General features: G+C 35.3%; 1 protein-coding gene across 10 annotated transcripts in view; it reads right to left on the bottom strand.

Moving 5' to 3' along the window:
* Positions 1–24,389, bottom strand: part of LOC135169958 (SH3 and multiple ankyrin repeat domains protein 2) — a 198,607-nt gene that overhangs the window by 45,373 nt on the left and 128,845 nt on the right. For 6 of the 10 annotated variants that reach the window (XM_064135403.1, XM_064135405.1, XM_064135397.1 and 3 more), the window contains 2 exons: positions 6,496–6,791; positions 2,573–2,592 (listed from right to left, as the gene is read on the bottom strand). In XM_064135403.1, the coding sequence (XP_063991473.1) occupies positions 2,573–2,592; positions 6,496–6,736 (261 nt within the window). In that variant the 5' untranslated portion in view covers positions 6,737–6,791. Of the gene's footprint in view, positions 1–2,572; positions 2,593–6,495; positions 6,792–23,510; positions 23,778–24,389 lie in introns of those variants that run through there. The other 4 variants (XM_064135402.1, XM_064135406.1, XM_064135400.1 and 1 more) reach the window with 3 other exon arrangements.

Raw genomic sequence — 24,389 nt, 5'->3', positions numbered from 1 at the left:
GGGGAAAAAGGGGGGATTTACGGAACAAGGAAGAGTCCAGATCGGGATTCGAACCCGGGACCATCTGGAATTTTTAGGCCCTCGAAGTGGAGCAGTTTTATGAACTTCAACTGGGGAATGGGAAATCGACAGGATTTTGATTCTTGAGAGTCATTAGAATTTAGATTTACGGAAAATATGGAGGGGCCCTATTCGTAATCCATCGTCGATCTACAACTTCTAGTTCCAGGAAAACTCTTGTTATTAAAAAAAAAACAGTCGTATCCGTGGGCCTCACTTGGTGTTTCATAAAAGGCAATTTGAAACGGGAAAAATTGACAGGGGGATACGTAACACTATTATATATCATATATTATTTATAATATATTATATTATATATATTCATTCGTGTTCTCAGCTGAGGATGCGAGAACGAATATACATTTTAGCCACAATAATAGTAGTTACGTGGAAAAGTAATTTAGTCAAGAAGAGTAAGTCAATGAATGAGACAAAACAAATGCTGGTATGTATATATCATATATCATATATAGTATAATATTATATACATATATATTATATATATTATATATGACTTTGACTTTATTATTGCCGCTAGACGGTCCTCATTAGTCTAGAAGTGTAATCAGTCTTTCGGCCATTTTACGCTCTGATATATTATATATAAAAAATTATATATAATATATTATATTGTTACGTGTCCCCCTTCGAATACTCATTCATTTGTCTATGATCTGAACTTGGTCAGAAGAACGCCTGTCTTTTGGATAACGTCAGTCTTGGTGTGTCTCTCTTCGGCGCTCTTACATGACACATCGTAATACTTCTCGTAATTAATAAACCGCCCCAAGCATTTACCAACCTGTGTCGTCTTTATTCTTCGCTGGATATAACAATATTATATATTATATATATAACATATCTGTTTACAGGTCAACAGAAAAATATGTCAATTGAGGTTCCGAGTATCGTGGTTCAATCTGACCCTCAGAACTATCAGTTTGGACTCACGTCGCATCTGAAGACTCCAAGTTTCCAAAAAAATGTTTTTTTATATAACATATTATATAATATATAATATATTATATAATATGTAATATATAATATAGTATATATCGAACGGTTATTAAAGACTTTTATTCAAAACAAATCCAATAACCAAGATTTCCCTATCCTCCAACATTTCAAAAAAAATTCCTCCCCCAAAAAAATCCGAAAAACTGAATAACCCAAGAGGCACATATAAATCGCAATTGTAGAGCGCAAGTGGACGCTGACAAAAGGGCGTGGACCCCGGCAACGGGGAAACACGGATGTTGGTTCGTGGCTCGTTCGTTCGGTGCATCGCCCTCTCTCATACATACTTGTCGGCATATGTACGGAATACACACACGGAAAATTGAATCCGCAACTCCATACAAAGGTTCAAGAGGCAGAAAAGAAAATAATGAAAAAAATAAATAAATAAATAAATAAAATAACAGGGAGAATCACAGGTGGAGGGAAGAAGCTGCACCGAGGAATCGAAAAAGGGGGATTACACGCGCTCACATGGCGATGGTTTCGTTAACCTCGGGCGAAAATGAAAGTCACCAGACAACGTGCCGCTCGACCTCGTTCGGGGATATTCCCTGTTGTATCATACTGGGAACTTGTTACCTGAGGTGAAGACGATCCATCATGTGAATCACAGACCGCTGAGAAATACTTTTCGGGGGAATTCTTCGAGCGATGATAAATTATTATTATGGAGTGTTTGGAGAATTTTTTTTTTGGGGGGACTGACCACTGATGGACGACTTGAAGTAAAAATCGATATTTCTCGTTCGATTATTAGTCCCGTATTTGACGGTAATTGTGATGGGGTTAAGTAAGTAGTTGAATTTGACTGATTTTTTGGGGAATTTCTACACGGTGGGGGCGAGAAGGGGTGACACAGTTTTTAATCAGTTAAGATTGTGGCTAGGGATTGTTACTCGCGCGGTGTGTTGAGTTATGCCTGATGTTGACAAAAATCTCCAGTTTTTATATATTTCCCGAATTTGTGATTTTCTCAGGTAAAAAAATTCGGAATAATCGATATCAGAAATTATTTTCTTAACAAAAATATTTTTTCCCTTCGTAGATATTCACTTTTCGTCATTCAAGGATTGGCATTGGGCCTTCCTGGGATTCGAAAAAGTGAAAATCACTACGGAAAAATACCATTTATGTCATAGGGATTTTTAATTGAATGGCTAGGGATTTTTATTCACATGACTAGGGATTTTTATTCGGATAGCGAACGATTTTTACTCGTGTGGTCAGGGATTTTTACTCCATCATGTTTAGGGACTTTCTACCGCACGTCTAGGGATTTTTATGTGCCACTATGCCAACCACACGATTAAAAATCCCTAGGATTTCTCAATGTCATCCCTGTGAATTAATTTTTTTTACTCATTGCAAAATTCTCACATCGACGGGCAACTACAACAATTCCCAACGAAACATGCACATAAAAATAAGACAAAAAACAAATTCACAAATAATTATCAACAATTCATGCTATTAGTGAAGTGAGAACACGTACCCTGTACCAAGTGGCCACCTGCACATTGAAAAGTGGGGGTGTAGAAGCGGTGTCGATGTTTAATCCGCGGTATAAGTCACCCCCGCACACATTGCCGTGAAGAGTGCCAAACAAGGGTGGGAAGAGTGTACGTGTGAGTGTGTTTAGGGCCATTTTTTTTTAACACACGTGGTAATTCACACAAGACGGTGAGAGGTGAGACGTTCGTGTTGATTTTTCACCGGTCCACACGGACGACAGTGTACGGCGTATCCGGTGCGGGTGATAAGGTTTAAGCGAAAAAAAAAATAAAACAACACCATTGAGTAAAAAGTCATTCACAGACACATTGGGGATATGAAAAATAAAATTAGTTTTGTTTTTGATAATCGTTGGACTGATAGAAAAAATTATTTTTGTTGAAATATATTTTTTTGAGAGAAGGATGAATTACTGGAAATAGTGAGGGAATTATTCACGATATCTTTTAATTATTAAAATTTTTTTGCAAATTGAGGAGAAATAGTTCATAAACTTGACCTGAAAAAATATATCTTTATATAACTTTTGGAAAAATTCACAAAACTTTTCGAAAAGTTTATAAAAATGGACTTCGGATTATGAAAATTTCATTTTTTATTTTTGTAAAATTAAATAATGATAAAATCTTAGAACGGTTTATTTTTGGTATCTCAAACATGTTTAAATAAATACGTCATTGAATTAATAACAAAATTTATCAATTTATTTTATGAATTCAATATATTTTTTATTTATTTGAGTGGAAGGAACTTTAATTCTAGAGAAGTTCTATTTCTCTCAAGCAAATTTATCTCAGAGAAGAGGTAACTGTTCATTTTAGAATCATTTTCCTTTGAAAATTGTTAAACTAATGATAATTTGTCCATATGAAATTCTCTTCATAAAATTAATTTTTTCTATCAGTGTTCAGTGATTGAAGGAGAGGGATCGTTGGTAAAATGTCAAAATTTCGAGAATTACGTGATTTTATGATGTACTCAATTCCAACAATTATTTGCCTCACAGAGAATTTTTTCGGAAATGAAGAAAAATGTTGTTAATTCGCGTATTCATAAATATCTCAACACTTTTATCGGATGTCAGTAGAATTTTCCTGTTTACCCTAAAAAATCTCATTATTACACTGCATTAAAGTCATCCAAATTTCAAAAACTTCTTTTTAAATTTCAAAACCGAGAATTTCCAACAAAAAGTGATCACTTTGCAATTATTTTTTGAACTATTCACCATAAAAAAATTGATAAAAATACTGTGATAAATATTTAACACCAGAACAACCTTAAGAATCGTCTACGGTTCGATGTAACACTCGTTTACAAATTACGTTAAACTGTTACGTAATTGTTCAAAATCATTTCTCTTCGTGTAAAATCCAGAAAAACTCTCTGTGATTTAAGTCCATTTGTTTAGACGATAAAAGTCATTAAATCCATATTCACAAATAAAATGTGATTGGCAGTCGTTGTAAACAGTTGTAGTGGATCACGGCCAGGCGGAAAGACCCGACAGTGGAGAATCGGCCGAAACGTTAATTGACGGTCCAGCCAGTGATCATTAATAGGTCGGCCAATTATCAATAGTCGGGATAATAACGCTTGACCAGAGTACAACTGCACTTGGAATTTAACGCTTGCACACACTGATAGAAAAATTCAGTTGATGTTATCATCGAATGAATCCAGTTGAATTTTTTTCCCATTTGAATAAACAATTTGGCGTCAAACTATTACAATGACATACACTGAGAGAAAAATATCGTAGATTCTACGAAATATATTTTATCGGATGTATATAATTTCGTATAAAAATAGAATTCTATTGTTTCAATATTTTCAATGTTCATTTTACCAAGGGATTCCCTATAGAACATAAATAATAACATATTCGTTTGGAAATAAGTCATTATTCTATTTTTTAAAGTTTAGAGCATTTAAACCAAACGGTTTATTCTGCTAAAAAATTTGTTTTTAAAACGTATATCATATATATTGAGTATTAGGAGTTCAGTGTTATTTCCTATAGATTTAACTTGGAGAAGAGCAAAAAAGAATTTAAAAGAACTTAGAAGAGCTTTTTTATTTATTAATTTTTCATTTATTTAATTAAAAAGTGTATTTACAGTGGGGAAAAAATGTTAAAAAATATTAAAAATGTCGTTTTGATCCAACAAAATATGATTCAGTAACAGTTACCGAATTTCCTTAACATCAACCAAATTTTTCTATCAGTGCAACTACTTTTGGATGCGTTTCACAATTTTTTGAATCTTCAAAGATACACAACTATTTTATTTACACAAATAAAATTCGTTATTACGGAATAAGGAAATATTGTCATCGTAATTCTCGATTTAATGACTGGAAAGAAAAATAATAAAAATTTCAAATGGCTATTGGGAGATACAGAGGAATTTCCGGTTATATTTCCGTCAGGAAGAGGATGTAATAGTCAATCTAAAGGGATAAGTGCTTAATTTTTTTTCTCATTTGCTAGCAGAAGGATGGAGTAAGTGGAACGGGAAATGCTGAGACGGATTTCAAGAGGTGGAAAGGAAGAGGAGAATTTTCTATTTTAAAAAACTGGATGTAAGGGCTGTTCTTAATGTGGTGCTATACCTCCTGCGTCCCGGAAGACAAGCATGTGGAACAGAAAAATACGAGACGCGTGAAACGTGAAAATTCATGATCTCCAGAATTGTCTAATACCTATTAGTTTAACTGATTCATTGTGAAGTCAAGATGAACACGAAGGAAAACGAAAAACAAACAAGCCACACTCGATATGCAGATTAATTTTGAAATGAATCTAAATATTTATATTGAAATTTAATTTTTTTTGTGCTTTTAGTCTCGTTGGCTTTGAGTTTAGCTTCAGCAGGACATGAAGAGAAATTTCTAAGAAAAATTCTGGTACTAACGTGGAAATGCTGCTGTTTGTACTGAAAATTTTATTGACTTGAAGTAACTTTACCCTTTGACTAATTTAAAGATTGTCGAGAGCTACAGAAATTTTTTGTAGCTTTGTGACAATTCGATCAACTTTTGGGTCGTAATATTTTTCTGAATTGAATTATCGTTTTTGTTTTTGAAAAAAATCAACTTTTCTGTTGTGTAAAATCTGAATTTCCGATCGTTAGACGTAAAAAATCAGAATCTAAGGGAGATGGAGATATTTTCATTAGAACATTTTTTGTGGAGCAAATTATGTATTACAATAAATGTGATGACAGAAATCGCGATATCTCTTTTAAATTCGGAGATATTCATCAAAAACTCAACTCAGATCAAGATCTTCAAGATCTCTTTGATGCCCCAAAAAATTATTCCCAAGACTTTCGAAGGACAATATTTCCGCCTAAAGAGATTCCAAATTCAACATTGCAAAATATTCTCAAAAATATACCTTTCAAACACTACTCCAAACAAAAATCATCCCCCAAAGATCTTGAAAGACCGAAATTACTCCCCAGAAATTTCCACCCCAATTTCATTCCATAACTGGTACCAGAATTTTTACAGAAAATATCTCTCCCTCAACTGAAGACAAAATATAAACAGCAATTTTTTCCATAACTCGTACTAAAATTTTTCCAGAATATATTTCTCCCCGTACTGAAGACCAAATATAAATTGATAAAATATCGAGACACTTTAACAGAAAAAATGATAAAAAATAAATAAATAATCTCTGGCATGAAAACCAGCGATAAAATTTATGATTCCACTTGAGATGCTGCTAGTGTCGTACACTGTAAAAAAATCTATTAAATGATCTGCATCGTATATGAAGTTATTATGAAGCAGTAAATGGCACACGTATAGGTTGTTAGGTAGTTTTATCGATGAAAATGGCAACTGATGTTATGGAGGGATAAAAGCCAATTGGACGAAGGGAAGGCCGTACCTTAGGTAAGGATGCCAGGCACTGTTGCTTAACATCCCAGACGAGTTGATCCTTGGGAAATTGAAGACACTTGCTAACGTACAATTCGGGTACGTGGACGCGAGCGAGTAGTACGCCATCCTCAACGGGTCCAGTTTCATTTGTTGAATCCTGGCCCTGAGGTATTTGGGCCTGTCCACCGGTTATACCTGTGCTTTGTCCAGTGGTGGGACAGTTGCCCTGTTTTGGTCCCGACTCCATCGCCAACACCCCACGCCCACTTCCTCAAGGATTCAATATTTTCCTTCTCTCACATCTGAAATAATAAAAGAAAAAAAAATTATGAGATGAGAAATTACTTATAAAAAATTATTTTTATGGGGATTATACAATGTTCGATGTCTTTTTGTAATGGGAATGACAACATCGAATTATGAGAGGAAAAATTAATACGAGGGGAATCATATAAATTAATTTTTCATTTTAGTTGGAGAGATTAATAACTGAATATAAATAATTATGAATTATTGTATTATTCTTCATTATTATCGCGAATTTCTACTAATAATTAGTGAATTGGCGCCTAGATAGAGATAAAAAATTGAAGAGAATCATAAAATTAGTAGGAAGATTTTTTTTGTTCACGTCATAGGATTAGGAGAGGATATTTAGACTCAAATGAGCCAACTAAAAAAGAATTTGGAAATTTTCCAGAGAAACGGAAAAACCACTGGTCCGATCTGTGATGAAAAATCGAGATTCGATTCTCTGCGTGATTACTATCACTTTTTTATATCGATAAATTGATAATTATTTCGTTCAGAATAATTGTAATGTTTATAATTTAATGTTGACTGTATGGGAATGTCTGCTCCAGTGTAATATCGCCCAAAAAATAATTTCTTTTGTCAAGAATATCAATTCTTGACTGAAATAATTTTGTTTCTCGCTGTGAAGAGATGAATTGGGTTATCATTCACTTTTATTTTAGTCTATTACCCTCTCGTATTGATTCCGACAGCTTTTTGTTATTCCCTCCCGACGAGTCTGAAGAAAGTTTCCAAGTTATGACTAGAAAACTTTTCTTCGAACGCCGGAAGAACTTTTCCATTTGGTAAAGTGTTTTATTCTTCAATCGACTCTAGAAATGTTTTCATTAATAATTTATAAACCTTGGGACTCTCAGTCCGAGGTATTTTGTTATTAAATAATGACAAATGGTTATTACAAGATAAATAATGGGTCCGAAATTAAATCACCGAGGGCCAATTTGGAATATTCTTATGTTGGAGACGATAATTAATTAAAACAACTGCAAATTTCGTTATCGAAAAATAAAATTCATTCGTAAGTAAAAAAAAAATGGTATTAGTCTTCTAAACTTTTGAACGAATTTCGCAGAAAAACACTTTTCGTACTGGAAAATCTACTGATAATATTTAATTAACTGGGTTAATTAGGGAGGGATATTATTCTCCTCATTTTAGTGTCACCATTCGCAATATTTAATTACTCAATATTTTTAAATAGAAGAAATTGTTCTCGACCTTATGATTGATGATATTTAATCAATAAATTTTCTTCTAAAGAAAAGTGCATGTGCAGTATCATTAGTTAATGCAATCATTCTCCTTCATCATTATCATTCTCGTAGATTCCTCGACTCGAAGAAGTGTAAAATTAATGAAACTGACAAATGATAAAACGTGAACATAAAACGCTTGACAGGATCCCATCAATATCACGTTCTCAAGGGTCACAATAGAAAGTTGAAAAAAAAGTTCAGATGAAGAATTTCCGAAAGACCGAATCAATCAAGACGTAAGTACGACCCTGAATTAAATCAAGAGTTTTACCCTGAGAAGAAATATTGTTTTTAAACATAAATTTACATCAGAGAAATATTCAGTAGCGAAGAGATAAAACGAGACAACTCACTTGTGACTGGTGACCAATTTTTGATGAATATCTCGAAATCTAAGAGAGGTAGCAAAATTTTTATCTGAACATTTTTTATGGAGAAAATTGAGTACTACAATAAATGTCCTATCACTAATATCGCTATCTCTCTTAGATTCGCAGATATTGCTCAAAAACTGAATGCAAAGATAAGTCAATTATTTATCTCGTTCTACCACATCGCTACTGCATTAATTTTTTTCATATTAAATTACTCCAGTCAAGTAATTTACTGGGCAATCCTGATTGGGCTTGAATTATGTTAATTATATTGTTCTAGAACACGATCATGTCAGCGATGACCTTGAGCGAACTCCTTCACCACTTATAAACATGAAAAAATCCATCAAAATTCTTCCCTCGAGAGAATAAAAAATTTAGATAAATGAGAAATCATTAACGGATTTTATTTAAGCTTCTGTTTAACATCGTCATCCTCAAGACCGATAAGATTATCATAATTGAAACTTAATTAAGCTCCTCCGTGCATGACTCAACCCAAGAAATATTTTGAAAAAAAAAACGTCTCTTGAGTAAATGGATATTCGGTAAAAAAAATTTTTCATTGTCTCATCGCAATATTTCCGAAAGTTGAAAAATTTTTAAGCACTTAATTGATGTTATTTAGAGGTAATTTATCACATCGCCCATGATGCGATAATTTAGGAAAAGTGAATGGCTCATGTTGAGTAAGAACTTGTGGTAAAAACAAATGAGGTACACGATCCTAAACGGCGTGCCATGATAGAGCCGAGGTTCTGGGAGGGATTATAGGCGTTTTGAAAAGTTTATCTCAAGGAGTATAATGACGCCAATCTAATACACTGGTAAGATGGGTGGTGAGAAAGAAACGACTTGTAGTCCGTAGAAGGGGGCGCTAACAAACAAGAAAAAAAATAATAATGACGAAATGAAGAAAAGTTTGTGAGCATGAGAGGAGTATGAGAAATAGCTGACGATGGACAGTCCTCTCGTTCAGTCCAGTGCCGCTCATTTAAGCCATTCAATTAAGCTTTTTCTGCCATCATAACATTTATTTTATAGTTTATACCACGACCTTCCCCCTGGGAATCTTTCCGCCCTTAAGGCTTCACCGAAGGAGAAAAATAGTTGAATGAAGTCCATTTAATGATGAAAATAAGTATTAAAATTATTTTTGCCAAATATCCATTTACTTCAGGGATATACGTATTTTTTCAATCCTCTATTTATGAAATCGTGTAATGTCCTGATGATCATGTTAATTATAACTCTGAGTGAACTCCTGCCATAATTATGAGCATTAAATTATTTATCGAAATTATTCGCTAAAGAAAATAAGAAATTTAGAAAAACTAGATAATTATTAATGGAGTTGTTTCAAGGTCACGTAGAAAATACTCATCTTCTAGAGTCATGAGATTATCGTAATTTAAACGTAAATCAAAAATCGAATATACTTCAAAATAAATATAAAACTTCTCCCTTTTAGCTAAAAAAAATTAATTATCCCATTCTTGCAATTAATTAATATGACTTGACTCCGGAGCTATTTCACTTGATCAAAATAATTATAATTCAAATATAAATAACTCATCGTCCCCCCAATGTTTCAAACATTTCAAATTAATTCCAGTAATTGATGCTCATCTGGTGAAAAAAAACACCCCAATAAAAAATCGTTTTTCCTATCAGTCTACCAGCAAAAACCTCGAATAATGGAGAAACTCAAGTTATATTTAAATATGTTGGCCAATGTTTCATGACCACGAATAATGACTTTAATTTTACCATGCCCATAATATACAACTTGAGTATAAAATAACTCACTCTTGGCTAAATTTTTTTCATGAGGAGTCCATGCAAGATCCTCAAACCTGTCTTGGTATGGGCAAAGTACACCGACAAACAATAACTTACTCGATGACGATATGAGACACAGTCTACACCGAACTTTCACTCGAAAGCTTCGAGTACGGTAAGAATGGGGGAGGGGGTAAAAAAAATAAATAAATACGACAGAGACATTGAGAATGCGGGTGTATAGACAACAGTGTCTGCATTAATGTCTGAACGTATTCGTTCATGGGAGAGTTAATGCTTAAATAGCAGGACCGTACGATGATGTATGCACATAGTTACGTGTAACTATACTGACGTAAAAAAAAACTAGCTCTTTTTACTATAGTAACGTTGAGAAAAAAATTAATAACTAAAAAAAATAATTGTTTGAAGAGAATTAAAATTAGAGAGAAATAATTTTCGCTTTAACCCAATCAGGGCATTGCACCCGGGCTATAGTTACGTAAAAAAAACTAACTCTAGTTACTATAGTTACAGTAAAAAAATTAATAAATAAATAAAATAATAATTCGAAGAGAATTAGAATTAGAGAGAAATAATTTCCGCTGTAACTCAATCCGGGAATCGAACCCGGGTCTATATAACTAGTTATGTATAACTATGAGAATATACTATTATAGGAATTAATGACTCTAATGTGACTATAAATGCAACTCAGTCGTATGTGGACACGTTATGAGGATCGTTCATCGAATAAATAAATCAAGCTGTGGGAAAAAATAAATTGTTGACCAAATATATTTACAAGGAGATGTAGATTATAAACAATCGTAGGTAAATGGCTGAAGGCCTGCGAGAAACGGCCAGTTACATGGTGTCACGAATTACGTAGTATATAAATGTAAGTATAGTTATTCGGCGTCAGAAAGAGATATAAATATTTATATAAGACGCGGTAATGCCTAGAATATGTACTGACAACAAGACGATTTATTATAAATATTATGTATTCACTAGACATATTATTGATTGTAAATAAATTTGGTGTATAGAAAAAGAAATACTGTTAATAAATATTGTGAATAGTTTTATAAGACATGTTAATGCCATAAATATTTACTGACAGCAAGAAAATTTACTGTAAATATTATGTATTTACTGCACATGATATTTACTGTATATATTCTACTATGTACGATATATTCAGGAGGAGAAAATTTTCTTATTCGTAGTCGTAAAAACTGAAATTTTATGAACAATAGTAATTTTCAGAATTCTGAAAATTCAGTTAAATCCCAGAATTTTAAATGTACTGATGGAATGATTTATTTATTTCTAATTATATTCGTTAACTATTAATTAATGGTGGAGTTGAATATGACCAGTTAGATATTTATTAATAGCCACCAAATTATGCAGTTTTGAAAAATGAGTTGACCTTGAATAATTAACGTACCATTAATTACGAATTTTGGAACAAGAAGAAAGTGTCAAATTTCAGAGAACAAAAAATGAGCGAATGAAAAAATAGTAATTTGATATTAAAAGTTCATTCGATTTTAAAATGAAATGATATTTTTAGAGGTTAAACACGATGATTCTAATCAATCGCAATTATTCAACTATTTTCGTACTTAATCAGAGCTAAAGTGATTGCAATAAAAATTTCAAATAAATTCAGTTTAGTAGATAGTGAATATGGTCATTTGTCGATTTTATTGCCTATCACTTTATCAAAAAAAAAATCGGCAATGGGTGTCACGATGTTCATTAAACTTGACAGTTCAGGAGATTTAGATAATGAGTTAATCATCTGATGAATCTGTTGTGATTCACTTCTAAATTCACTTTTTAATTCCCTTTATTTTGTTAAAAAAAAATATCACCTCCAGTTCTCTTAACGTTTTTGCGATATGTTGAGCTAAATAATTATAGGCGGCCATTTCGAAAGCGTGAATACGAACAAAATGGCGTGTAACATAACCTCTGTTCGTCGAACTACCCAAAAAAATGAATTTTATCGAATGACCAAGAGTTGTCCTTAATATCCAGTTGATATTAATTTTTATATTATAAAAATCGATACATAACCTCAAACTGTCATGACAAATTTCACCCAAAATAATTATTTATTCGTTGCCAAACCCACTTACCGACTTTCGTTTATTGTTTCCGTAGACTGGTAATTATGTTTCACTCTAATCAAATAATTATTTCAAACAATTTATTTATAATCGTAATTTGTGATCATGTGACCCTCTCCAGTCAGGCCCTACGTCCCTCAAATATGTAGTTCGTTAAAACGAATTAGAAAAAAAGGTTCACCTGAGTCCACTCAATACCATCAACCGAACTCTCCTATAACCGAGGAAACTAGAAGATTCACCAGGTCTCAGTGTCAGCACTCGAAGGGATCCATCGTAACCCATCTCAGTCGTGTCCCATGAAATGCCGGTTACAGCCGGTACCATTGTTATCGACAATTATAATTCTTCCTGTTCACACGGGTGTTATTGTTCCGGCTGACGTGCTCAATTCGTGAGAGTCATTTTGCGGAAAGAAATACTGTGGAAATAACGACTATATACGGAAAAAAAAAATATGTAACACGAAATAACAGCATTTCCAGGTTTGTGTTGATGCACAGATAGAAATGATCAGTAAAAATTACGGAACGATTCACGTAATGCGCAATGGGAAATCGTTTTCCGGTAATTTTTATCGAAATGGAAGAGAAGAAATCTGAAACGTTTAGTGAATTCTCTGGTTCATCGGCGAACAAAGCACGAACTGGTCATGTAATTTTTTCCGAAGAAATAAAATCACAGAAACTTCCCGACTCATTATGCCTTTGAAATGAAAAAAATATTTAACGTTCAGTGATTTTTATGAAGCTGGTGAATTATTTTTACCATTCGATCCATAAAAATTTCTCAATTGTTGAGGGAAATTTACGGAATTTTACAGTTGGATAATTTTTAATGAATAAATCGAACACTTCAAAGTAGGGGATTACAATCCTTTCATCCGGAAGCAAAAATAAATAGATAAACAAATAAATAAATTATTTTAAGGAATTTTCGAAAGTAAATTGAGAATTAAAAAAAATCTCGTTCTAGTTCATCAGTTCACGAAAAAATTCCCACGGAAATTGTTATTTTTAAATGAAACGTCATTTGCCAATGGACTAATGAACGTAAATATTCACATATAATACCACAAGTGGTTCAAAATTATCGAATATTTCCCGATAGATTCGTTGCAAACAAATGAAGGAGTCAAGTTTTTCAGGCTAAAAAATCACGAGTGCGAAGCACGAGTGATTTTTCCTGAAAAACTTGACGACTTCATTTGTATGCAGGGAACCTAGAGGGAAATATTCTATAATTTTGAAGCTCGAGTGGTATTCAGGAGATTATTTTTCCTATCCAAATTTCGGCCAAGAGAATTGTGCCATGACATGAAAAGAGGTTTATTTGGTTAAGTGTCGTTTGTTTACCAAAATATTCAAAAAATTATCGCTGATATTCGAGGTAGGCTATACAAAATATCAACAAATGGTGCAATTCTATTGGCTGAAATTTGGGTGGGAAAAATAATCAGTAAAAATTACAGAACTTAAGTTCGATTACCGATTACAAAAGTGATTGAGAAAATTTACGTTCGAGTATTGTAATTTTTCACAGAAAATTTAGGGGAAAATGACCGAAAGTTCTGAAAAAATTCCGCTCTAAAATTTTTCTCCACTAGATGTCGCGTCAGAATTAGGGAAAAGATGCGTCATTTTTATTTAATATTTCCCTGCGTGAGGAAAGGGAGAAACCTCCCCCTCCTCGCTATTTAGCACTCCCAGTAGTCGCCGTAGCAACGATAATTCGACTACAAAAAGTATTGAATAAAATCCATTTTCCTTTACACCGCCCAAAATTCAGTTAATTACACGGCTCATGGGAATGGAGTAATAATTAATCACTAGGGCACCATAGTGGATTTAATCGACGTCAGTTAGAACGACACTCTCATCCCCTCCGCTACGGCCTTTAATCATTCATTCCCTTTAGCCCATCCCTCATGTAATCTGCATTCACGAAAAAAGGGGGTAAAAGACTATAATAATATGGTTATTTCAAGTACATTCTATACTTGATCCTAGCATATTCAATTCTGAATGATAATGTCCATGAAAAATTAATTTTCCCGCGATTCTAACATCGATTATCAATACGCTAAATACCACAAATATTTATTTTTAATAAGTACACTGAGCGTTTCATAAATGACTCAAGAATCGAACCCTTCACAGTTGAAAACGACCGCAAGATGGCTCCACTGCATTTTGGTCTCCAATATCTCGAGGGGCTCCAACCCCTCACTACGGCCCTGACATTGTTTTGAATGCCTCCATTCATTATTTAGTTACCAAAGGTAAAGTAATCAAAATCACCAACGAGTAATAGTAACCAAAAATACTACAACTATAATAAACTATTAAAATTATGGCAAACGAAGTCATTCCTTCAAATCCTTCACACTAAATCCTTTTAAAAATATTTTACCCACATAATTACCGTCAAGAACTCCTCATCATAAAAAAAATTACAGTGATACGTAACATTCACTAATACTGTCAGTTGGGAGAGGAGCACCCGATGCGTAATCGGAAGGTCCCGGGTTCAAACCCCGGTCTGGACTACCCATTTTTTCAGTAATTTTTCTTGCAAAAATCATATGGAGAATTATCCTGTTCCCCTTCCTACCTCATCCAAAATCTTATCCAAAGATTTCCTTTGACGTCACAAGAAATGTGGAACGCTATATAAACTTCCCGTCTTGATGATAAAAATCTTATCCAATCGCTGTCTTATTCAATCGATAAATGTTGTCCCAATCAAATAAAATTCTTTTCCACACATGAAAAATTAAATCCATTAATCACCACTCCTCATTCAAATATTTTTTCCCGCCTTTTTTTGGGGTCTCCTCATTTATCGTTAATGCTCTACCTCCCCCTCTGGCCATGACAAAGCCCATCAAAATGTTACAAAAACCATTTCCACCCCTTCCCCTGGTCAGCGCACGTGTGCGTAACGGAGATGAAAAGAAAACGGAAAGAGAATATATTCCTCGTCTGCGGTTCGGATAACGTCCGACGTGGATGCATCAGTGACAAGCAGTAAATCATAGTTTTACGGCTCCGTCGTTTTATGTGGCCCTTATACCCCAGCGCTCTCATCGAACCGAGCACCACTACGCAAAATTTTCATCTCAGTTATTTCTCTTCTTTCTCTTTATTTTCAACCGCTGATGGACGTTATGTACCAAATGCTTGGGAGTGCGTGGGCGTTGGGTTCTTTAACGTTCGTGAAGTAAATGCTCTCAGGCTTCTCCACTCAGTTCCATCCCCTTTTATCCTTTCTATTTCGTTCATCATGGCTAACGCACTCACTCCAACGCATTGATACCTATTAACGTGGGCCAATGTAATTAAAATCAAGGCCAGACAGTACCAGTCAAATAATGGTGAGAATATTATTGCTGTTTTGTCATTATTTATTTATTTATTTCTGTTTAGGTTTTGTTTGGACAGAACGGTTTCTTCTACCTGAGGGATGAAAATTCCTGGGCTGATTTACGACGCTACAGGGGATGTGCGGAAATTTTAATTCTCTTGGAGATATCCGAGGGCTTTGACCATTTTTAGTTTTGATAAATTTTATTTATCGACTTAGTTTCATTCATCGAGTTATACGAATGTGTCATTTAGAAAATTTATTTAATGGAATTAAATTATATTATTAAATTATATATTTTATTATTATGTTTATTACTAAATAATGAAATGTGTCTGGAAATATTCTCAGTTACATCCAAATCGTATAAATATTAAATATTAAATATTCAATAAATATTTCAGATGTGATTGAAGACATTCGAGCGAGAGCCAGTTGCAAGTCCTCGTCAAAATTCCCCGCAAATAAAAAAAAAACGAAAATAATATCTTCAAGGATCAACAACTCCATCTTTACACGATAGACATAAGAAGTGATATCCCCTCAGACGTCGAATAGTCATCCCTCAAGGGCTCTACTCAGAATTCATACAAAGTGAGCATTTGTATGATATGCGAAGGGAAAGGAACAGACGATAGGACTGACAAACCGGCGCCAAAGAGGATCGATTCTCCTTCCAAGACTTTAAACTTTGAATCTCGTTCCGCTTTTTGTCTCCTGTCGAATGTGAAAACTTAAGGCTTTCAACAAATCTACAGCGACACTCAGAAGAGCCCATCGAGGGCTTTGAAAATAAATGAGAGAGAATATCAGAAATCCTCGAGTCATTTTCCCCCGTGAGGATAGTATTTCCTTCAGAAGCTTTTCTCCCTGCAAAGGGAATGTTGGCGTCGAAGATTTTCTCCCCTCAAAACCTTGAAAATGCGTGTTGATGGGATAAAGATGGAGAGTGATGTTGTCTCACTTGGGTTTCCTTTCCACATGCTCACACCACTCAGCGCCGTCTTTTGAGGCTTTGAGGGAGCTCTCGTGTTCACCGAGGGATTGAAATACGAGTGAGACATTTCCCGAGTGTTTCTCAGTTTAAATCTACTTTTACTTTTACGGTGAGCCTAGACCACCAACAGGTTTTGCGTAGATGAATCAATGGATTCCCTAAACTGATTCCCTGGGTCCATGGATTACCCTAAACTGATTTTCGAGGACAATTTAAAAGTGAAGAACTTAAAAAAAAAAACAAATAATAGACGAGGAGAATATCTATTTAAAAATGACGTACGGAGCGGAATTTTTTTTCAGATTGAAACCTGGTAGGTTTATGGTTTCATAAATTTGTTAAGCTACAGCGTCACACAATTATGTGGGTAAATCGTATCAGAGCAAATCATTACAATTTGAACGCATCGTTGACTAGGATTGAAATTATCGAAGACTCTACATGTGAATGCAGCTACCTAGAAGAAGACATCAACTACATTGTGTGGGAATGCCCGAGATTCGAAGAACAGAGAAGGAAAATGATGAACAAAATAGTGAAATACTGTCCACTTCCGTGCACAATATCGAATATTGTACATGATCTAAATCCCATAGTTATTAATGCCATTGATAAATTTCCGAAAGAATGTAGTCTGAAAATCTAAATGCCCATACGTGCAGTACTCTATATTATATTTACAATTGAGCTAATAAACCTGGCATATAGGTTTCAATGCTTAATAATAAAAAAAAACCTGGTAGGTTTAATTTGCATACAAATGGTAGGATACAAGGAGGTTACATTGATCTTCAATACTTATCGAACATTTTTCTAGAAATTCACTAATGATCACAATGGATTTTTTCTCTAGTCTGGCCAAAAATTCCCCAGCATAATACGGTGAAAAAAACTTTTGGTCGCATAATTTTTTACTCATTATTTGTCTAGCCTCATTATACAATGAACACTCCCAGAGGACGCGTTCGATATTCTCATCCTCGCGTCCACATTTACAACTTGACGAGCTGATGATCTCAACCCGTACCAGTGATTCTGCTAGACTGTGATGGTTGGCCCTGGCTCTATTTATCTACGACATGACCTTACGACTCAACTTCTTCCCCTTAAACCAGGGTTTTCTTTTTCTTGCGTAGTAATGTTTAAAATACGTCGTTCTAATTCTAATTCTCTTCGAATTATTTGATGCCTGAAGAAGGTTAGGTGGTGTTTCTGGTTAATTTGAGAGTGAATTTCTCTGGTATCCGGTGGCTTAGTTGGTACGAGTCCCCGGCGCGACGTTCAAAGTAGTTCATATATATTATTGCCTCGGGAACGTGCTAGCAATGGAATTGTTAGAAATAAAAACGAAGAAAAGAACTCATAACGCAAAAGTAACGATCGCATGCCTTTGGTCAGATAAACCCGGACCCCCGCTTGCTTTTTAAGTGAGTGGCAGCTTAGGACACGTGGGTATGAGTCGGATGTCTAACATTTCAATATAATATTGGGCTTAACGGTGAGATAAGATATTGTTTAAGAGAGATTGAGATCTCACTTAATTACTGATCGATAACATCGGCGTGATTGATCATTCCAATGGGTGCTAGTAATGTAAGAATCAGGTTAGCTCAGATATGACAAAAAGTGAAGTCTAAAAAAAGAATTAAAGTCGATAACAATCGATATCAGTAAATCGCAGGCCTTTGGAATTTTCAATTTTTATTTTATTTTGGTGATTTAAAGGATTGAAGCTCTTATAGTAAATTTGTTTATTTATTATATCAGGACTTTGCAATGATCAATTTTGAAAAATTATATTTCAAAGACTTATTTTGATACTCAAAAGTAAATAAATAACGAATCAAGAAACATATTTGTAAATCAAAATTCTTTCCAAATATTTACATAGTTTTTCTATATATTTGTCATCATTTGTATCTGTTGTGTCTGTTTTTCTATTTTCAATGTTGAATTCAGAAAAATATATAATTCATCGAATGATGTATTTTTATCTTTCATTTCACCAACCAAATACCCTAAATTCTCATTGAAAAATTTCTTGTCAATTCATATCCGACCAATATCAAATCAATAAACTGATATTTGTCTTTTATCATACAATTGCTGCACCAGTTCCCACATATCCCCTCTCAATTCCAACTACAAACCAGTTTTTAAATTCAAACACCCAATTATTTCCTATCAATTTGTCCTTAAACAAATTCCCCTCAAAAATTTCGTTTAATTCAAGCAATAGATCACCGACAAAAAACGTTCCCATCATTTATTTTCAATAAAGAGACCACCTGCAATATTTAATTTCACCCTTTGATGCTAAAAATTATTCTCGAATTTGCAGTAAATATTACTGCAAATTCAGCAGCCTTCCACTTCCATTTAAATAATTATTTTCTCAGAAATCTTGAACTTGATCGTTTTTAAATCCCAACCTGCTCCCCCCCCCCTCTCTCCACCGTTCTCCCCCTCAAACTTATGCATCCAATCTGACAACAATTCGTGAGACTACCCTTCCGAGAGGCCGACAAGCAGCAATACGCGAAATTGCCTCGTTATATGTTTTTATTTTTGAAAAAAATGGGGAGGGGGGAGGGGGCCTTGGCCGAGGCACGTCGTCAGCTCCCTTCATCAGGTGCCCTTTATATGCAATATTTTTTTTTTTCATCTCTCTCTCTCTCACTTTCTTTCTCTCTCTATCTCCCTCTCTCTCCCTACCTCTCACCCTCACGACGTCCCTCCCACCCACCCCCAATCGTTCTCATCTCTATCATTTCACATGACCCAAGTCCAAGTGTAATATTCGCCGCGAATCGTGCTACCCCCACAGGGCCCGCTACCCGTCAATTTTTTTTTATTTAACTGTAAGAAATACTGTGGTCGTATCTCATGGCCTCGACCACCTTTCCCTTATCCACCTCCATGGAATATTCATACAATGTAACAGCAACAGTATCATTAACAATTGGCACATTTTACATCACGTGTGGATGTAATGGCCTCCAGGTCAATCCGAAGGAGCTCAATGGGCTACCTGATTCATTTTCAACGTAATTACTGAATATCTCTCACGAAAATGTTGAGCGCATTTTGCGGTATATCATTCTCACTCATTTACGGGGAACCGCAGATTGTCACTGGGGTATTTCACATCGCTCTCACTCCTTTCATCTTCATTTAACATGAAAATTACATAATTTAGAATGGTGAGAAAAAAATATGTATTTTTGAGAAAAATGTAATGTGATGGAGGGGGTTTTTTGATAGTGGTGATGAATGAAAATTTGAAAATGGTCGGATATGGCGCACTCGGTGATAGAAATTCTATATTAAGGTTGTTGTGATGGACAGTCTCTGTAAAAAGTTTGTGCGATGGGAAAAAGTCTGTATTTTTGGATTGAAAGGCTATCTTTTGAAAGTATTTGGTATCACTTAATTGATCGATTGTGAATGGATAATTGAAATAGCCGCTGATTGCCACTAGAATATGTCCCATCGCTCTCACTCCTTTCATCTTCGTTTAATATGAAAATTACATAATTTTGAATGGTGAGAAAAAAAATATATTTTTGAGAAAAATGTAATGTGATGGAGGGGGTTTTTGATAGTGATGATGTATGAAAATGTGGAAATGGTCGGATATGGCGCACTCGGCGATAGAAATTCTATATTAAGGTTGTTGTGATGGACAGTCTCTACAGAAAGTTTGTGCGGTGGGAAAAAGTCTGTATTTCTGGATTGAAGCGCTATCTTTTGAAAGTATTTGGTATCACTTAATTGATTGATTGTGAATGCATAATTGAATTATAATTAGATATTTTACATATGAGTATAATTATAAGATAGGTGTTCTTACTTATGAAAATTTCAAAATTTTTCTTTCTGAAATTATTTCTAGAAAACAAATCGATCAATCGATTTTAGTTTTTGTAATGCATTGTGATGTTCACCCCCCCCCCTCCACCCCTCTTCACCCAAACTATCGAAACTATTTCCATTTGTCCACTTCCCCTCGTCATTATTTCTCACCCCTTTATCAAAAATCCAAAAATCCGCTTATTATATCCCTCCCCAAACCTCGAAACCCAGTAAAAAATATATTACATCGAAAATATATTCTATCGAATATATTTTATTCGATAAAATATCTTTTAACGAATACATTTTATTCTATACATTATATCGAATATATTTCACTCTCCCTCATCACCCTCTACATTTAAGGGCTACTCGACTCGAGAAGTGAGGGTCTGACTCCCCGAGCCGTTCCGTAACAACTCGCCATGTCTGTCATCCCCCCCACAAAAGGGAAGAAAAAAAAAAATACGTGAGCAGAAAGATTGAAGAGACGAACTCCTAGAGTGTCGAACAGTCTAGTGTCTACGACAAACAGGGGGACAACACCAATGTCTGCACGTGAAAGAAGAAAAATTTCAGAGCATCCACCGACCAACGGAGGGTTAAAAAGTGCGTTCATTCTCCTCAACGAGGATTTTTTCCCCTCACCATTAAAAAATATCCCTCGACCGTCTCTCTCACCCTTTCTACATTGGTACATAACAATTAAAAAAAAAATTCTTGGAGAAGAAAAAAAAACATTTTTCATGTACATTTGTAGAATGATAGTTGACTCTCAACTACTCCCTCACCCCCTCCTCCCACCCCAGGCATTCAAAATTGTTCCGTCATATGCCGGGGGGGTTCTATTTCAACCCTTTTATGTTTGGGGTTGCGGAGAAGAGCAATCGTACGGACACAGAGCAAATGACTGATGACACGGGATGTACGCACTCACTGAGCCTTGATTAAGCTCAGTAATGGGGGGTAGGGGGTGGTGTGAGGGGTGAGGTCGTTTCTGCACAACGTAAAATCACCGCAAGGGATTAGGATATCGATGACAATCAGAAGGAAATGCTAATTTTAATTCGAGTTAATTAAAAATTTTTTTTATGGAAAAATTTTGGAAATTTTTAGCGGAATTCAAGTGAAATTTTAGAATTTTTTGGTGGAAATATGGAAATCCGGGGAAAAATGAAACGACTGGAAAATGTAGTAAAAAATTTTGTATTAATAAACAATGAGAGAAAAAACTAGTAAAACGGACGGATTATTTTTTGATTCAAAAAGTAATAAAAATCAGAATTAAAATGTTGGATAGAAAAGCAAGATTTTCAAAGAAAAATCAAAATGTGAAGATCAACAGAATAATGCAATGTTTATTGTGCCACACACAACAAACATTTCACGTGAGAATTAATTCAACAAGTTAAGTGACCAAAAAAGGAATATTGACAGTAAATTGTTGAATAACAATACTATAAAATGACAACTATAAATTCTACAAAATTATTGAATACTACGATAATTGAATAATTTAATGTTTTTGGATATTTGGGACTGGCCTTTCACCTTCGCGAACATTTTATTTTGGATTTTTTGGAAAACGAGTCATTCAAATTTGGATATTACGAACTCTAAATCAATTTAATTGACTCAATTTTCGTTTTCAAAAGACTAGAATCTAAGGAAATTATTCATGAGTTTATCAGAACTAACAAAATCAGAACATGAAACACTGAATAATTATTGTATTTCTATAAAAGCAAGTAAATGGTAAATTGACATCTACTAAATCATCAAATTCCGGCAAGTAACCTGTTGTTGGTTATTACGTCACCAACTACCGCAAAACTTTAATTAACGTAATTGAAATCTAATCAGAATTGATAAGTGTCGATTAATGACTTGACTGAAGAATTACAACAATAAAACGAAAATACTGTTAATACCGAAATAAATGAATACTTGGCATCAACAAGAGTATTTTCTCAATAAACATTTCTAAATTTGTAGAATAACCACAGTAAGTGCGATTTTGGCGGGAAAAAAGTCATGGAATTTCTGATTTCATTGAAAAATTCAATATAATTCACCACCGAATATTCGTATTAAACTGTCAAACTAAAAATTTGAATGAATTAAGAAATTCTCATCCTGCGCAAAATATCGCCCAAAACTCTAACATTTTCCTGAATTTTCTGGGGAAATCTGAAACGTTAGAAGAAAACCCTCCAACGAGATAACTTGACTCATCTCTAAATTCAGTTTTCGGGCAATATCTTCGAATCCAAAAAAGATACCGAATTTTTCGTAATCACATTAATTATAGTACTCACTTCACTCCCCAAAAAATGTCCCACGAAAAATTTCCCCACCCCCCCAGATCCCGAGATATCCATCAAAAACTCCCCCTCCCCCTCTTCCCACCCTTTCTCCCCCAACTCTTCTCCAAATTACCATCCCCTCTCCGAATTTCACATTTTGCACCACTGCCTGCCACCTTGTTCACCCCACTCATCAGACCCGAACATCCTCACCCCGAAAACACCACAAAAATACCAGCACCACACCCAGATGTCCACCCCCACACCTCAAGTGCCCCAAAAACCCCCAAAACCCACCGGCCAGTTTCCAAAAATGCGAAAAAACCCACCGGAGACTCCAAAAAACTCCACTAACCCCATCAAAACCTGTCACCCCTCCTCACCCTTTTCACCCCCAAAACCCTCGCGCGGGCTGATTGCCAACAAACCGGAAGGGAGCAACGCACCCTCTTCGCAAATAGGGGTTGTTCCCAGCGGCAAATCCACGGAAATGCGGAAAAAAATCGTAAAACCGGCTAAACCCCCACAACATAAACAAATCGTCAGACGAGCCCTCAGTCGCACGATTCACCGAAGACGAGCAAAACATTCCGCACCGATCGATATATTAAAATAAAATCATCTACCACATTCCCCTGGCTCCGAGTAACTCCTTGTTGATGTCACCGTCGTATAAAAATTCCATCTGGCCACTAATTACATGTTACTTAGGCTCGTTGCGATAGCACTTCACAATTATCACTGACAGATAACCGTAAATTAAATGAAAAACTAACCGATGAACGGCGAAGTGTTCGGGCCGCGAGGAGAGGCCGGGGCCTCGATCAGTCTCACTCGGGGCGCATCTCGATACTGGAGGGGTAGCAGGTGGCGCCACGGCACCGACACCGGGGTCGGAGGGGCTGGGAGGCGTGGGATCCGGTTGCCTGGCAACGGACTAGAGATCGACCGAGAGAAACACTACTCCCCCCACCCTCACCCCGCACCTTCCGCCCCCCCCCACCACCGCTGGTCTACCCCTCACGGTCTCTCGGTCGTTTCGCTTCCTCCTGTTCCTACGGCGCTTTTGAGGGTGAACTGCGCTACTTCCGCTGTGTGTTGTGCCGATTTTACGTTTTACAGTGGACATAAGGGCCACTGACCCTGGAGATCGCTAATTATTGTGTTCGCTTGGACACGTGAGTTATCGATTTTTACGGCGGTATTTGGGGGTGGGAGGAATTGTTGAATGGGGTATTTTTTGGGGTTGATTTTTGAGGATGGGTTAGGCGGGGGATGAGGATTACGATGTTATGGATTTTATGGGGAGAGGGAGAAGGGTTGGGGATTGAATATGGCGGATTCAGGGAGATAATCGATTGTTTTATGGGGATAATCGATCATTTGGTGATCGATTGGTGGAGATTTGGGGTATTTTCATGAGTTGGGTGGATGTGAAAAGGGAGACGGGTTAGTTATTGAATATGGATTTATGGAGATAATCGAGTATTTTATATCGATTGTTT

This window comes from Diachasmimorpha longicaudata, chromosome 16 (genome assembly GCF_034640455.1).
Source record: "Diachasmimorpha longicaudata isolate KC_UGA_2023 chromosome 16, iyDiaLong2, whole genome shotgun sequence".
Classification (NCBI taxonomy): domain Eukaryota; kingdom Metazoa; phylum Arthropoda; class Insecta; order Hymenoptera; family Braconidae; genus Diachasmimorpha; species Diachasmimorpha longicaudata.
This window is presented reverse-complemented; position numbering and strand designations above follow the sequence as displayed.